The 15723-nt window shown below is 40.8% G+C and overlaps 1 protein-coding gene across 1 annotated transcript in view; it reads left to right on the top strand.

Annotated features, from left to right (window-relative positions):
* The window catches only part of ST8SIA1 (ST8 alpha-N-acetyl-neuraminide alpha-2,8-sialyltransferase 1), a 170475-nt gene that overhangs the window by 95753 nt on the left and 58999 nt on the right, over positions 1–15723 (top strand). Inside the window, exons 3-4 of the mRNA XM_037915679.2 lie at positions 2378–2487; positions 11923–12015. Coding sequence (XP_037771607.1) covers positions 2378–2487; positions 11923–12015 — 203 coding nt within the window. The remainder of the gene's footprint in view (positions 1–2377; positions 2488–11922; positions 12016–15723) is intronic.

The raw sequence follows: 15723 nt of genomic DNA, 5'->3' as shown, positions 1-15723 counted from the left end.
TTCATAATTCAGACTGAAACTCTGGGTTGGTTCTCTGTACTTCACTACACTGTTATGCCTGGTGTGTGCATTATGGAGACATAAGAATAATGCATAATGTTGCACTATACATCCCCTCCAATACTTAGGCAAGTATAAGTACTGCCACCATTTTGATTTGTCCCGCAGGGAAGAATAATTGTCTTGTGAAGCTCCACCACAGCACCATGACATTTGCATTGACATAGGATGATGCATAGAATGATTCTGTCTTTATTGTGTGAGTGAGGTTCTGACAACCTTGGGAGATAAAAATCCTTGCACATTTTTTTACAAGAAGAGAATACTAACCCAAGTTTTCTGGACAAATTCTATTAATGGTAACTTCATCCTACCTACTTTGAATTCCCCAGGTATTTTCAATTTAATGGAGTATTTTTTTATTTCCTGTGCTAAACTGATTGATAGTGCTACCGTGTGCTGTTTAAACCACTGTCACAACTGATCCCACAGGTGGATGTATTTCAGAGGCAGATGAAAGGACTCTTCTACATGTAAGTTTAGAAATGAAAATCCAAATGAAAGGAAATATGTAATAAGATTCCAGGATTGTTACTCTGTATGGCACTTTGAAGCCTAGAATGTCTTTTGAGTCAGCATGAAGGATTGGGAACAACTACAAGCTTGGTTTTGTTCAGAATATCATCAGGTTCAGTCATCACTGGGCCCCGTGAGAACCAGATGGAATGTTGGCATCTGAAGGTTCCGTGGCAGTTGGAACGTGACAGCTGATCAGAGGAGGTGGGGGTAACAGTTACATGGGTAACAAACCGTGGTCGTGCCTCCAGCCATCCGGTAGCTCTGTGCAAAAAATTTGGGGAACATGTTCCCACAGCAATGTTGCTCACTATAACACAGTGCATGCCCCCCATTTTTGGCTTTTGTACACACATGACTTTAAGAATTACACCAGTGTGAGAGCACAGGCTTTCAGCTACTAGTCTATATGTAATATGTTATCATTGTCATGCACTGCTACAATGTTAACACATAGCATTTTCATGATACCTTAACTCTGCATTGATCCACTGTTAAAGTGCTAGAAGGGATCTTATAACAATGGTAAGTAAAGGCTGTTCCTCCGCAGCTTTAATTTATGCCAGGATTGATTGCCTGAGGTTTTAGGGAGTTGCAGTCAACCCCTAAATATCTTGCCTGAGGCCACAGAATGAGCAGCGCTAGTGCCAGGAATAGAATTTAGGAGGAGCCCTGGCGGCCAGTACCCTACTCTAACTACACTTCTTCCTCATTTATTCCTTCCCCCCTGCCATGTGTCTTTTGTGTATAATCTCATTAAGGTGCCTTTTATATTCTTTGGTTTGTAGTGTTGTAGCTGTTTTGGTCCCAAGATGTGAGAGACAAGGTGGGTGATTTCCACCAACAGAAGTTGGTCCAGAGACAACCTTTCAAGATCCATGGGTCCTACGCATGCTTATCACAGCGTGCGGTATACCTCATCCAGTGCATCAAAGGCCCCAACAACAACTATGTAGGTGAAACCAGACAATCACTGTGCTCTCGAATGAACACACACAGAAAAATAAAAGAGAAAAACACCCTATCATCCATGGGCAAACATTTTTTCGCAAAGTGATCACTCCATATCCGACCTCTAAGTCCTCATCCTTAGAGAAAACCTGTCCAACTCCTTCAAAAGACAAGTTTGGGAATTTAAACTCATAATTCTGCTAGACACTAAAAATCATGGTAACAACAAAGACACTGGTTTTATGGCTCATAACAATTTGCAACCTACTTAACCCTCCTTTATCTTATGATTGCAGAGGTGTTAATTGCCCACTTTGTTTTAAGTGGCTTCTTGCAACCTGTGTTAACCCCTTATGCTTAACAATCTGTCCCATCTTGTATATAGCTACGACTCTCTTGTTACCTTTTCCAAACCTGAAGAAGAGCTCTGTGAAGCAAAAAAACTTCTCTTCCACCAACCGAAGTTGGCCAATAAAATATATTACCTCACCCACTTTGTCTCTCTCTTGTTCTTTTGTGTTCCTTCTATTGTACTCTGTCCTGGTAAATTTGAATAGAAAATACATCCTACTGCACAACTGTTTGTGAACACCAGGAATTTATAACTCTGAAATTCTGCTTCATACAATAACTACATTATCTTAGTGCTGGATAGTGATGGAGTCTGATTTTGGGAGTGGGAGTCAGACTGCTCATACTTTGGACTAATTTCCAAGCTTCTTTCGCCCTCCTCTTGCCCTTTTTGTTGTCCCTATCCCCCCCTAGTTCCTGATAGGCCTCAGGAGTGGCTGCTACAAACAAAGATTGTGTGTTCTTCTCTGTAAAAACTGGCCTTGTTTTCTGTTGCTAGGCTACCCCATTACAGCTCCCATTGAAGAAATGCTCCGTGGTGGGAAATGGTGGGATTCTGAAGAAGAGTGGCTGCGGCAGACAAATAGATCAAGCAGATTTTGTCATGCGGTAAGACAGAACCCAGCTGCAGCACTGCCTCCCTCCTCCCCCGCCCCCCAAGTCTACGACCTTTCAAAGCCGTTTGTTTGTGATTAATCAATTGTAACTTGCCTTTTTTTTTTTTTTTTTTCTTTTTCAGGGTGATTTACACAAGTGATTTGGGGGGAGGGCAGAAATGGCAGACTTATATACCCTCCCTGGCTATGGGGAAGCTTATCTCTGGGAGACTCATAGATGGATGAATTAGGCCGCATTAGACGTTAGCCTGACAAACACAATGGCAGTGAGAGAGAAAGCCGCCTTTTCTTTTGCTTTCTAATTACATTAGGCAGGGTCTGATCCTACAAGGTGCTGAGTGCCCTCTTATGAAACTCATATCCTCATCCCCACCCCTTTGAAGTCAATCTGAGTACACAGAACTTGACAGGGAGAGACCCATAAATGAGACAGAGTGGGCTAAAATGTTTTCCTGTGACTTTTCTCCCCTAAGATTCAGTTCTGACCATCTGAAAATAGAGCTGACTTCTTTCCTCAGCACAGTTTTCTTTAAACTCCCCTCCTTCTCTTTTTGCTCCTGCGTTTCTGAAGGTATTAGGATCTGTCAAGCAGGACCTTGTGCTATATAGTTCTTCCTTCACTGAATTTGGCACTATCTAGATCTGCACTCTAGATATTGGAGGGGCGGAAAAGAAATTAGTTCCTCTTTGTTAAACATGAACAAGAAAAATGTTGTGGGGGAAGCGGGGAGGAAGGAAAGCTAAGTGTGCCATTTCTCATCTCTATAGGAGTTTCTCATGGCTCTGAAATGGATGCAGAATTAACTCCCACTTCTAAGAGTTCCCTGATCAGATTTTGATGGCTTATTATAAAACTACTAATTTGTGAAAAAACAAACATTGTTACCATAATTCTGGTTTGCACTCAAGAGACCAAATACCTTCCTTAATAGAACAGAGAAGTAAACTACCGAAAAAAGAAATATGTACTGTACACTTAAAATATATGCAGGAAAGAAAATAGGCACGGAGGGGGACAGTGCATTGGTTGCTCTTAAAACATTTACATTTTGCATTTGCAACTAGATAACATTATTACAGTATTCCCTAAAGTTTCTTATACCTGGTTTATGGAATACCTAAGGAGTGCTTCAGTAATGAAAATTAGTTACAAAGACAATTAGAACATTTTTAAGGGCATCTATTGTGGACTGATAGGAAAACATTTCCCGCTACCAAAAGGGGAACTTGGCCATAGGCTATTTTTAGTGTATTGTGAGTTGGATAGAAGTGGTAGGGGGAAATCCTGCAAAATCTAGCAGCTGATTGCAAGCAGGATTGCATTAGTCACGCAGTCATATTTATGGGGAAAGGTTTAAGATCTTTTAAGTGTACTGGATAATATATAGGTGGTGAAATGCTTTTCATTAGCAGGTGGAGTACATTAGATTTAATTGGCCTTTTCCATATCTAATTGCTGTAATTCTATAGTTGAGTGTAAAAATATATATATTTTACTTGGTAATGTCTCCAAAAATTACATGAAGTTGCTTCAGCTTGCTAATAAGAGATCTTTGTGCAGCTTCCTTTAAAATACCTCTTCAGTAACATCAAATATTATACCAATTCTAAACATATTGCAGTTTTTCCCTGTTCAAAATGTTTTTATTTTAAATTTATTCAGTTACTATCCATCTCCTATGAGATCTGTCACAAGATTACAGTTATATTCTTTGATGTACTGTAATCACTGAAGTTAGCTAATTACACAGTAATGTGGAAAATGGAGGAGTTTAAACCTGTTGCTTGAACATACACTAAATAATGTTGCAATAATACAAAGATTGCATTAGAGCAGCAGATCTCAGCCTTTAAGATGTAGCCCACCAGACCTAAAATTCAAAAGTATTTAGCATATCACCTTCATAATTGTACTCAGGGTAGTCATAATGGATTCTTATTTTGACAATATACCTTAAACCAGTGTTTCTGAACCTTTTCAGGTTTGCCTCCCCTTATTTGAAGACCACATTTTTGTGACCCTACCTTAAGTTTACTGTAAGAGTAAGAATAGAAATTATATCAGTGATAACAATAAGCCTATATAATTTGTTTGTGTTTTAAGATGTTGACAGAGTACTTGACCTTGAAGGGAAATCGTGCATGGCAGCAGAAGGGGAGCGAGGTGGTTTGAGTGTGTGTGTGTTTGTTTGTTTGTTTATTTATTTGCTTTAGGTTGAAATAAAATTTTCAATGCACCGCAATCACTCTTGATTAACTTTTGTAGCTGCTTCAGTGGGTCGTGACCCATCAGTTGAGAAACACTGCTTTAAACCAACCCAGGTGCCACCTGCTGGTGGCTTTTGTCCCACTAGTGGTATGTGTACTACAGTGGTAGGCCAGTGCATTAGAATAAAGAACCTAAATGAACATTTTCAAACACATTTTTTCATTTAAAAATTCAGATTTGTCCTTTTGACCTCCAGCCAGATTGACAGCATATTTATCCCTCTACAGATATACAGATTATACACCATTGTGCTTGTCTACCACATCAGCTTGCCATTGCCCATCCACATCCATAATAATTGTATTGTTTCGCCTCAATATGGTTCCTTGCTGGTTTGAGTGATGTGTAAGCATCTTAGTCATAAAGCCAATCAGTCACCAGTTTCCTGTTCTTGCTTTATTATGCTGCTTAGTAGCCTGAAAATAGGGAAACACCCTGAGTGTCTTTTGGGAAAGTAGTCATGATTGTACCTGTCCTCTGCATGGTCACTCAAAGAGGGCAAATGGGTTAAATGATCTCTTGCAAGGACTGAAGACAATCATTGTTCTTCATTTGATTATCTAGAGGATGAAGTAGAGGGCATGGCCACCCGATAAAAATATATTTGCTAAGCACTGTGTGCACTTGCTATTTGCTACATTTCCCATCCCCAGTTAAATTTTGCTAAATTTGGTTCTTAGTAAAGAACCACAGATGGAACCAAATATTCAGCATCATATAATCATAGATATCAGGGTTGGAAGGGACTCAGGAGGTCATCTAGTCCAACCCCCTGCTCAAAGCAGGACCAATCCCCAATCAAATCATCCCAGCCAGGGCTTTGTCAAGCCTGACCTTAAAACTTCTAAGGAAGGAGATTCTACCACCTCCCTAGGTAACGCATTCCAGTGTTTCACCACCCTCCTAGTGAAAAAGTTTTTCCTAATATCCAACCTAAACCTCCCCCACTGGAACTTGAGACCATTACTCCTTGTCCTGTCCTCTTCTACCACTGAGAATAGTCTAGAACCATCCTCTCTGGAACCACCTCTCAGGTAGTTGAAAGCAGCTATCAAATCCCCCCTCATTCTTCTCTTCTGCAGACTAAACAATCCCAGTTCCCTCAGCCTCTCCTCATAAGTCATGTGTTCCAGACGCCTAATCATTTTTGTTGCCCTTCGCTGGACTCTCTCCAATTTATCCACATCCTTCTTGTAGTGTGGGGCCCAAAACTGGACACAGTACCCCAGATGAGGCCTCACCAATGTCAAATAGAGGGGAACGATCACGTCCCTCGATCTGCTTGCTATGCCCCTACTTATACATCCCAAAATGCCATTGGCCTTCTTGGCAACAAGGGCACACTGCTGACTCATATCCAGCTTCTCGTCCACTGTCACCCCTAGGTCCTTTTCCGCAGAACTGCTGCCTAGCCATTCGGTCCCTAGTCTGTAGCGGTGCATTGGGTTCTTCCATCCTAAGTGCAGGACCCTGCACTTATCCTTATTGAACCTCATCAGATTTCTTTTGGCCCAATCCTCCAATTTGTCTAGGTCCCTCTGTATCCTATCCCTGCCCTCCAGCGTATCTACCACTCCTTCTAGTTTAGTATCATCCGCAAATTTGCTGAGAGTGCAATCCACACCATCCTCCAGATCATTTATGAAGATATTGAACAAAACCAGCCCCAGGACCGACCCCTGGGGCACTCCACTTGACACTGGCTGCCAACTAGACATGGAGCCATTGATCACTACCCGTTGAGCCCGACAATCTAGCCAACTTTCTACCAACCTTATAGTGCATTCATCCAGCCCATACTTCTTTAACTTGCTGACAAGAATACTGTGGGAGACCGTGTCAAAAGCTTTGCTAAAGTCAAGAAACAATACATCCACTGCTTTCCCTTCATCCACAGAACCAGTAATCTCATCATAGAAGGCGATTAGATTAGTCAGGCATGACCTTCCCTTGGTGAATCCATGCTGACTGTTCCTGATCACTTTCCTCTCATGTAAGTGCTTCAGGATTGATTCTTTGAGGACCTGCTCCATGATTTTTCCGGGGACTGAGTTGAGGCTGACTGGCCTGTAGTTCCCAGGATCCTCCTTCTTCCCTTTTTTAAAGATTGGCACTACATTAACCTTTTTCAATCTCTGTGCAACCCTTTCTACTCCTTTCTTAACCTCTAGCTGTGCACCTGAAGCCTGGTTTGCAAGTCAGTTGTTTGGCCTGTCCAAAAGAGAGACCACCAATTGAGTTTAACTGAGCTGGTTTCATAATAAGAACTGTCCCTGGGCAGGGTCCACCTACAATAGTTCCTCTGGGAGCGTAAGACTATATAGTACCATAAAGTATCATAAACTGTCGTTAGGGCTGCAGGTTTATTACAGTGGTGAAAATTTCTTGGATACTGTGGTTTTTCTGTTTGTCTCCATGATTTTAATAAACTCACCCTGCCCTGGGGGGTTAGGCTTTGCTCCCTGCTCCATATGTTGTGACCTGGTGTGAAGGGTCACAGCAGCTCTTAGGTCTGGCCCAGCTGCCCCTCCATCAGGACAGCGGGAGGGGAATGACACCAAGCCAAATTTGAATGATTAGCGCTTACGACCTGGTGCTTGGGGTCACAATGCCACTCAGGTTTGGGCTGGCTGCTCCTCCATCTGTTTAATAATTGAAAGGCAAAAAGACCATGCATTGAAAACAATAATTTTAAAGCTTAGTGAATCCTCTAGTCCTGTCTAAAGAATTACACCCAGTGCCTTTTTATGGCCAATGCACCCACCTAGATTTTTGGAGTACAGAGAACAAATATGGTAAAAGAATTACCAGTAAGATATGGAAAGAGTGACTTCTTTGTGGGATAATCATAGTACAGTTCTTACTGCCTTGGGTAGTTTTATGTTTCTTCTTGGTTCACCAGATACCTATAAGGCATGAGGGTCTCAGCTGTGAAACGGGTACTACCTCATAGGGAACTCTGCATGTTGATCGCATTTTTTCTAGTGCTTTGGTTTCAGTGAGAAGATACAACAGATACCATTCAAAGACCAGTGTATTTAAATCCATATTGCTTTGAGACCAACAGTCAGAGGATTTACATAAGCTCTTGGCCTCAAGAAATTCTTTTCCCTCCCGTCCCCTGCCCAAGACCAAAAGATTCATTAAATGACTAATAAGTGGTTGTGGTATAATTAAAAATGCATGCTCCTTGCAAGTATGAAACTTCCACTTCACAGTCTGTCCAACAACTATCTGGGACTTGTCATTGTGTGAACCAGCCTAAAAAATAATTGAAAAAGGAAAGGTACTTCTGCTGACCAGCTGGCTTCTTGCTGAATTTCCAGCTGGGTCCTCAGCCAATTTCTTAATGTTCCATGCTGCAGCACAAGCTGGGAGAGAGACTTATTGATGAAGGGAACTTGATTTTAAATGATGCATCTGCGGCTGGTTTATAAAATCAAACTTATTTATTCATATGTTTGGGTGATAAAGTTATGGCAATGCAATTATAAAGGACAATGATTTAAACAAGCATTGAAAAAGAGTGTACCTTGATTCAGTGAAAACTTGACCTGCCTGTGCATGTGTGTTTAAATATAAAGATGCTGAGACTTATCCTCCCAAATGCAAAAAGTCCATGAGCCGGATTGCCAATCTGTTGTATTTCCATGTAACAACAGATGACTAGGTTTACAGGGAAACTGGAGCAATCTACTGTTTCTTTTGATGTGCTTGGTGCTCAGTTGGAGCTCCATTTTGCCGCCCTTACTCACGCTGAGTAATTACCTTACTTTTCAAGCAGTCCCATTGCTCTGTCTAAGATATTATGCAACATCAATGAGGGTGGCAGAACTTGACCTGATAGAGGGATCTCATGCAATTTGAAAGTGATTTGTGAGAGTTAAGAATTAGCTCTGGTCCTAAAATGTCTCCAAGTCACCTTCTGTTTCCTTGACTTCTGTCGTCATTATATAATCCAAAATCCAGGTTCCCCAGATTTCTTTGCAAGACAGAAATCTAAGCAAATATTTATCTTGTTGCTAATGATGCTTTCCTCATAGTTAAGATTTCTGAGAGCACCACTACAAAGTGTTGAAAGTGGCTTGACTTTCTGCCTTTGTTGGGATTTTTTTGAGTGATGAAATAACAACTAAGGGGTATTAGAGTTTGTTTAGAAGGGGGTAAGTATATTTTATTAAAAAAATTAAGAAGGCCACCAACCCCGAACCCCAAGTTTTTTCATTTAATCAAAAAGTTCATGAAATTTTTCATTTCACACTTTCTCTCTTTTTATACCCCTCTAATTCCCACTTCAAAAAAGTGAAAGACAGAGTGGGATTTTCCTGCTGGTTTTGACACTGAAAATTTTGAAAAAAATGTTTATTGAAATTCTTTGTTTGGAACGTCATTGAACAATGTCGACAGAGAATTTTTTCCAAGAAAAATGTTGTCGTTATTGAAGCCCCCTTTTTAATGAGAAAACAATTATCAAAAGAAATAAAAACAAAACAAAAACCCAGCCAGCTCAAGGGTCAATATTCCCCTTTTCTTCTTTTTAAGAATTGCAACCATGAAAAAGAGAAAATAATAGTGACACATGGCTCTCTACAAATGACTTAAACTATCTTTTCATATTGGAGTTTTCTGACAGCATGAATATAAACCCTTGCTTCCGATGGCTTGTATCTGAATTTATGTAAATATATGCAAATTTGTGCAGTCCTGTTTTTGTTAGAGAATGTTGGCAGATTTGCGTTAGTAATAAATATGCTTGAAATTGCACAGAAACATTGGTGTGTAATGTGCACACAAATATCCTCCCACCCACCAACTCTGGACATAACACAGTGCACACATAGTATGGATTGCAGAAGGGGTCAGCCACTGTACTTCCTCCTCATGTTATAAGGGCTTGGGGCTCTTCATTGAATGCACTGAAAATACTTGCCAAGGGCAGCAGTCAGACTGCTATGGTACTAGCATTCCTTGTTACTTGGCCCTGATTGACACTCTGCAGTGAATGCGTACTACAGCATCAACATTTCAGACTGGAAATAAGGTGCAAAATTTTTCACAGTGAGGGTAATTAAACTCTGGAGCAACTTACCAAGGATCCTGGTGGATTATTCATCATTGGCAAATTTTAAGTCAAAATTGGAAGTTTTTCTAAGAGATGCTTTAGCTCAAACAGGAATTATTTCAGGGAAGTTCTATGGCCTGTGTTATTCAGGAGGTCTAACTAGATGACCCTTCTGGTCTTTAGAATCTGTGAACATTATAGCATTAACCCTTTCTACGGTAATACTAGAAATTGGCACAGAAACTGAGCTCATTCCATTCCCTATTCCCCCAAATTCCCACCTTTTACTGAGGCAGGATATAGGCCCCATGCAATCTGAATCTAGTTGATGCTTGGAATGAGCAACCAGTGTTCATTGCAGGTACATGACACCTATTGCCTGGAAGTAGTGCACAAAGGAACAGATTAATGGAGCACACTTTTTTGTATCTGGTCAGTCCTATAAACACAGGACATCTAGGAAAGGGGAGCTAAAGAGAGTTGGGGGAGAGTATAGTGCCAAAAAATAAGGTAGATTTTCACAGGAGCAAGAGGATCTGAATTGGGCCAAAGAAATCTGTGTCATCCTGGTAAAACAGGAGAAAAGGAGACGGATATGAAATGATGTTGCTGTCTATCCTGGAGCCTGCCCTGCTTGACTTTTGAGTCCCCCTAGCCACTGGGTTGAGTGCAGTTGCATGTGTAGGTTAGAGGAAAAAGAAAAAGAACCAGAGGCTGCTTTTTACTTTTTTGCTTGGCTTACACCTCTTCTGAGCATGCACTTTTGGGGGGGAGCATAAAAAGCAGGACTATTACACTTGGCCATGCCCCCTTTCCTTAGATCGGGGTTCTCAAACTTTTTTTTTTTGCTGGGACCCTCTTTGAAAATATTTCAAGCTATGACAGCCTGCCCCCAAAAAGAAGTGACTGCCCCCCATGCCGCCTCCTCCCTCCATACCAGGCCATCCTTCCTTCTACACTGCTGCTGGCAGCGGCACTGTCTTCAGAGCTGGGAGCCTGGCCAGCAGCCACCGCTCTATGGCCGTCCAGCTCTGAAGGCAGCACAGAAGTAAGGGTGGCAATACTGTGATCCCTCTACAATAGGCTTGAAACCCCCTTTTGGGTCAGGACCCCCAGCTTGAGAAATGCTGCCTTCGATCATATTCTGTTTCTCTATGCTGCAGTTTCAGTGAATGAAGCAGGCAAGGGATGTGGTTCTGCACAAGATGTATTCATTGGGATTACAACAATGCCTGGTGTTGGTGCACGTTGGCCTACATTTAGTGTTATTTCCACCTTCCATCTCTTCATTGTGGAGCAGTTGGGTCTAGTTTCAGTGACAGGAGTTTCTGTCTCTTCTTTTTTTTTTTTCCTCCCAGTCTTCCCCTTTACCTATCTTCTTTCCTAAAAATGATCTGCAAAGTAGAGTAGTGTACTTAATGTCTCCCGCAGCCAGGTTGTGGGAGGCATTCAAACCCAGAAATTCATGTTAAGTAACCACTAAAAAATATTTTTTCCTCCACCTGTGGAGTCCCGTTGGTACTTTCTGTTCTACTGAAGAGATTTCAGAATGTGACATCAAAAATACCACAGGCTTCACAGTTTGCAAGATACGGTAGTCCATGATGGTTGTGATGTCACAGAATGATGCATTCTGGGACACAGTCAGCCAACAAGGAAATGTACTGAGGGGAATGGGATTTTAAAAAGGTTAGTTGAAATGTATTTCTGTGCATAATGTCCCCTTTTGCCGATAGCCTGTTAGCAGGGACATTCGATATATAAATCTAGACACTTTTCATTATTTGCTTCAGAGTTTACTGTCAATACACTAATATAGGACCATCCTTCCAAAGTGCATAAATTTGCACTTACCCACATTTTAGTGCAAAAATACCCTGTTGTAGATACACATATTGGGAGAGTTTGATGCTTAAATAAAGTGTAAGCAATTCTGAAGATTTAGCCCATAACCATTTTTTCATTTGGCCCAGTATTAGTATTGCAAATTTTCTGTCAGCTTGCATGACCTTATGTGCAAACTGGATTCCTACAGTATAAAAAGCCTGAAACTGGAACATGACAATTAAAAACCTTGGATGTCTTTGTTTCTGCAGATGCAACCTTCCTCCTCTGTCCAGTGAATACAGCAAGGATGTTGGATCCAAGACCCAGCTGGTGACAGCTAATCCCAGTATAATTGAGAAAAGGTAGAAAGCACATTCTTTTTTGTTCAGCAAGGAGAAGGTTTCATCTATATCATAGATGTTGATGTGACAGAGTTATGTTGTAAGCAAGGACAATCTTGAAAGCAACCAAAGCCAGAACTGATTGTTGCACTGTATGAAACCCCCCCATTATTTATTAGAATTGGTTGAAATTTTCAAAATTTCAGTTTTAGGCGAAGTCAAAAATGGGAAAAATGTAGACACTATTTCAATTTCTGTTCATGTTTTTTAATCAGCTCTTTTATTTATTTATTACCCCAAATGTGCTAGGCCCTTTACCATTACGGCAGGGCAGTGCCTGCAGTACTTGCTGAAAGTGCAGCACAGTGGAAGGGACTGTGGAGCTAATGAAGGGATCTATAAAGTGGGATGAAGTGGTTAGAGCAGCAGGCAAGGAAGACTAATTTTGGTTATGGCATTTTGGATAAAATGGAGGGGAGGGGGTCATGAGCAGCGTTAGTTTCAGGAAGGAGGTTAGTCAAGGCAGGAGATTATCAGGTCATAGACAAAGGTTTTTTCAGTAAGGATGTCTAGGAAAGAAGAGATTTTAGATACTTGTTTACAAAATTAAGTGGCAGGATTTAGCAATAGCCTGAGCGTGAGGGGAAAAGAAGAGTGAAAGGTGACAGCGTTTCCAAGCATGGAAAGTAAGGACGACTGTGGAATTATCTAGTGTGATAGAACAGGAAACGAGATGGTTGAGGGAGTGGATGAGGAGAATAAAAGAGACACCTCAGCTTTAGAGACCAGAGGGTAGGAGGTGAGAGCTGAAGGAAGGGAGGAATGGAATAGTGAGTGTGGGAGGGGGCGAAGCAAGAGGAGAGTTTCTGCTGGTTAGTGTCTGATTTGTTTGTTTTTTTCCTTTAAGCAGCTCACAATATCTTGAGGCAAGAGGGATGGGCAGAAAGTGGCGATGAGGGTTGTAGCAATATGAGTTGATCAGTCAGGAGAAATTTGCCATTTAATGAGGTAGATGGCAGAGATGTAAGGAGGGAGGACAAATATATAGTGTTGAAAATTGGTGGAAACTGTCATAGTTGCTTGGAGCGATGACAGCTTTTAAACAGGTTGATAAAGTCCTCTTTCTCTGCCAGAAAGTCAGGTCATGAGGAGATGATTTTTAAGCCACCTCTGGTTTCTGAATCAGTAATGAAAAGTGGGATGAATGTTATAAAGGTCTTTCTGACCTTTCCTTCACATGTTCCCCAAACTCCATGATTTCAGCTGCATTTTAAGTTACAGCTAATCGTAAGTATATTATAAATGGGCCTGGGCTTCAAAGGTAGAATACAAATGAAGATCTGAGTTTTTACAACAATTTGGGATTTTGATTTGTCCCTTTCTAGGGTTAGAAACTCCCTTTGAGGTTTAGATCTGGCTATTGATCCAAACTTCCATGAAGTTCAAGGATACTCAGATCTCTGGCTTTGATTTGAATCTCTCTTTAAACTATAGTTAGCTAGCCCCAGATAATGTTATTTCCTACACTCATTACCATTTTTCTGATCTCCTCTTGTCCTTACTTTAGGTAGTTTTTGATATTGATGAGGCTTGACATCTCAAATACCTCTTAAGTGTGTTATGGCAGATTTAGTGAATTGATGCTGCATCACCATTCACCCCTTCCAGAAGACTTATCCTTACCAGATATTTTATGGTTAGACATATTGGACATGGTAAGGACTTTATTTCAAGGATGCACAAGCAGTTTTCTTTAGAACATTAAAACTACATCAGATGCCGTTAAAAAAATCAGACTATTGACAATCACAGACAGTGGTATCTGAGCTACTATCATTTCCCTCTATACTTAAAACAAGCTCCCAAATGTAACAGAGATGGGGATGAGCTAGAATATTAATCATGATCTGAGTGTTTACGGGAATATAATGAAGGGCATTAAAACTTTTGAGCAGGGAAGTGAAAAACCAAATGATGTTATAACAGATTGGGCATTTCAAAATTCTGAACAAATGTTCGCTTTTTGGGGGAGAGGGGGGAATTTGATTGTTTAGACGTAAAATTTTCAGTTGTTTATATAAAATATTATGCTGTGTCCTGAACTGAGCATGTAAAATTTGAATTCTCTAGTCCTGACCTGTCTTCGTACAATACATGGATGATGGCAATACTAAGATACTAATACAAAGTTTTAATTAGAGTAAAAATTCTCCCCTGTGCAGACAGCTAGTGCAACACCTATGCACTATTTAATTCCCACTCCAGTCCTATTTTGACTGAGGAGTTTCATTAGGAAATCCTCATGATGCAAGTAATTATGTTTTAATTCAGTTTACAGAGCTGCCATCTACGTATGTCTACTCCACAGTATCCGTGTGAGTGTCTTTTGCTGCCACAGTATCACCTCTAGCAAATGCTTCAGTGACAGATGGAAGATTACATTGGAACACACGTGGCATTCAGAGTTTGTACAGATTTTCAGTGATAACACTTTCCTACTGGTTTAATAATATCTTGCACTGCTATAACTATTTTCAATATGAGGTTCTTGAGCCTAGGAATAGTTCCATGAGGAACACACATTCTTGTCCCCACTTTAACAGATGTGGAAATTTAGGCACAGAGATGAAGGTGACTTGCCCTAGGTCAGCAAGCCAGAAGCAGAACCAGGAATAGAACCCCAAATTCCTGATTCACTTTACTGTGTATGAGCATAGGGATGCAAACACACAGGGCCAGAACAAGGCCATGTTTTGATTAGGACTCTTTTTGATTATGTCATCATCGTGCATCTACTTGGTGCATAACTGGAATCTCATCCATAAAAAGCAGATAAAAGTCACTTTGCCATGTTATGAGCCTAGTGTTCCCCATTTAAGTAATGGAAGTTTTACATTGTCTGATCCCACTCACTCTCCCATCCCCATTTACCAACGGGGGCAGGATCAAGCCCTATTTTAAATGGATGAAACAAAAAAAGTTAGAGTAAACAAACAGCTCCTTCTTGTTTTCCTTCTACCCTCTTAATAGATGGGTTTATGGGGTTTATCCTTTAAAATGTTGCAGGCTTTGACTTCAACGGCACTCTGTAATGTCTTTCTACTCTCTGGCTCTGCAGGAGAGGGGCTCCCTCCTGTGGTCCTCCTAAGACACATAGGGCAGAGTCTTTCAGTGGTATCTAATCAAACCATCCTAGACAATGGATTCTATGGGACAGATCCTCAGTTGATGTAAAGCAACATAGCTCCAGTGAAGTCAAGGGACCTATGCTGATTTACAGCATCCAAAGATTAGGCCCTACATGCGATATTGATAGTTTTGGCAAGCCAGTCAAGCTTTGAAATCAGAACATTGCTATTGAACCAAGAAGTGCTCAAAAGCTAGGAAATAAAGTTAACATTGCAAGTACAGACTTGACTCTGCACCCTTTTGTATTTGAAGTACACTATAATTCTTCAATTTCACGGTCACATACTACTACTAACATTCAATATAACATCATATATATTTTTTTCAGCCTTAGTTACCTAGGGACAGTTTCTTGCAGTTTCACCTATAGCTCTAGGAGTGCCAGACAATCAGAGAAAGTCGTTTATGCTGTATGCCAAGGACACAATGAACATTACTTATACAACCTGTATGTGACCTGACTGATGGTCAGAATTTGCTGGCATATTGACCACCTCAATTCACAGCTAATTTTGCTTTGTAATTAACTGGCTAACTTAC

This window comes from Chelonia mydas, chromosome 1, assembly GCF_015237465.2.
Source record: "Chelonia mydas isolate rCheMyd1 chromosome 1, rCheMyd1.pri.v2, whole genome shotgun sequence".
In the NCBI taxonomy this organism is placed as follows: domain Eukaryota; kingdom Metazoa; phylum Chordata; order Testudines; family Cheloniidae; genus Chelonia; species Chelonia mydas.
The sequence above is the reverse complement of the archived record's forward strand: the minus strand, read 5'-3'. Positions and strand labels throughout refer to the sequence as shown.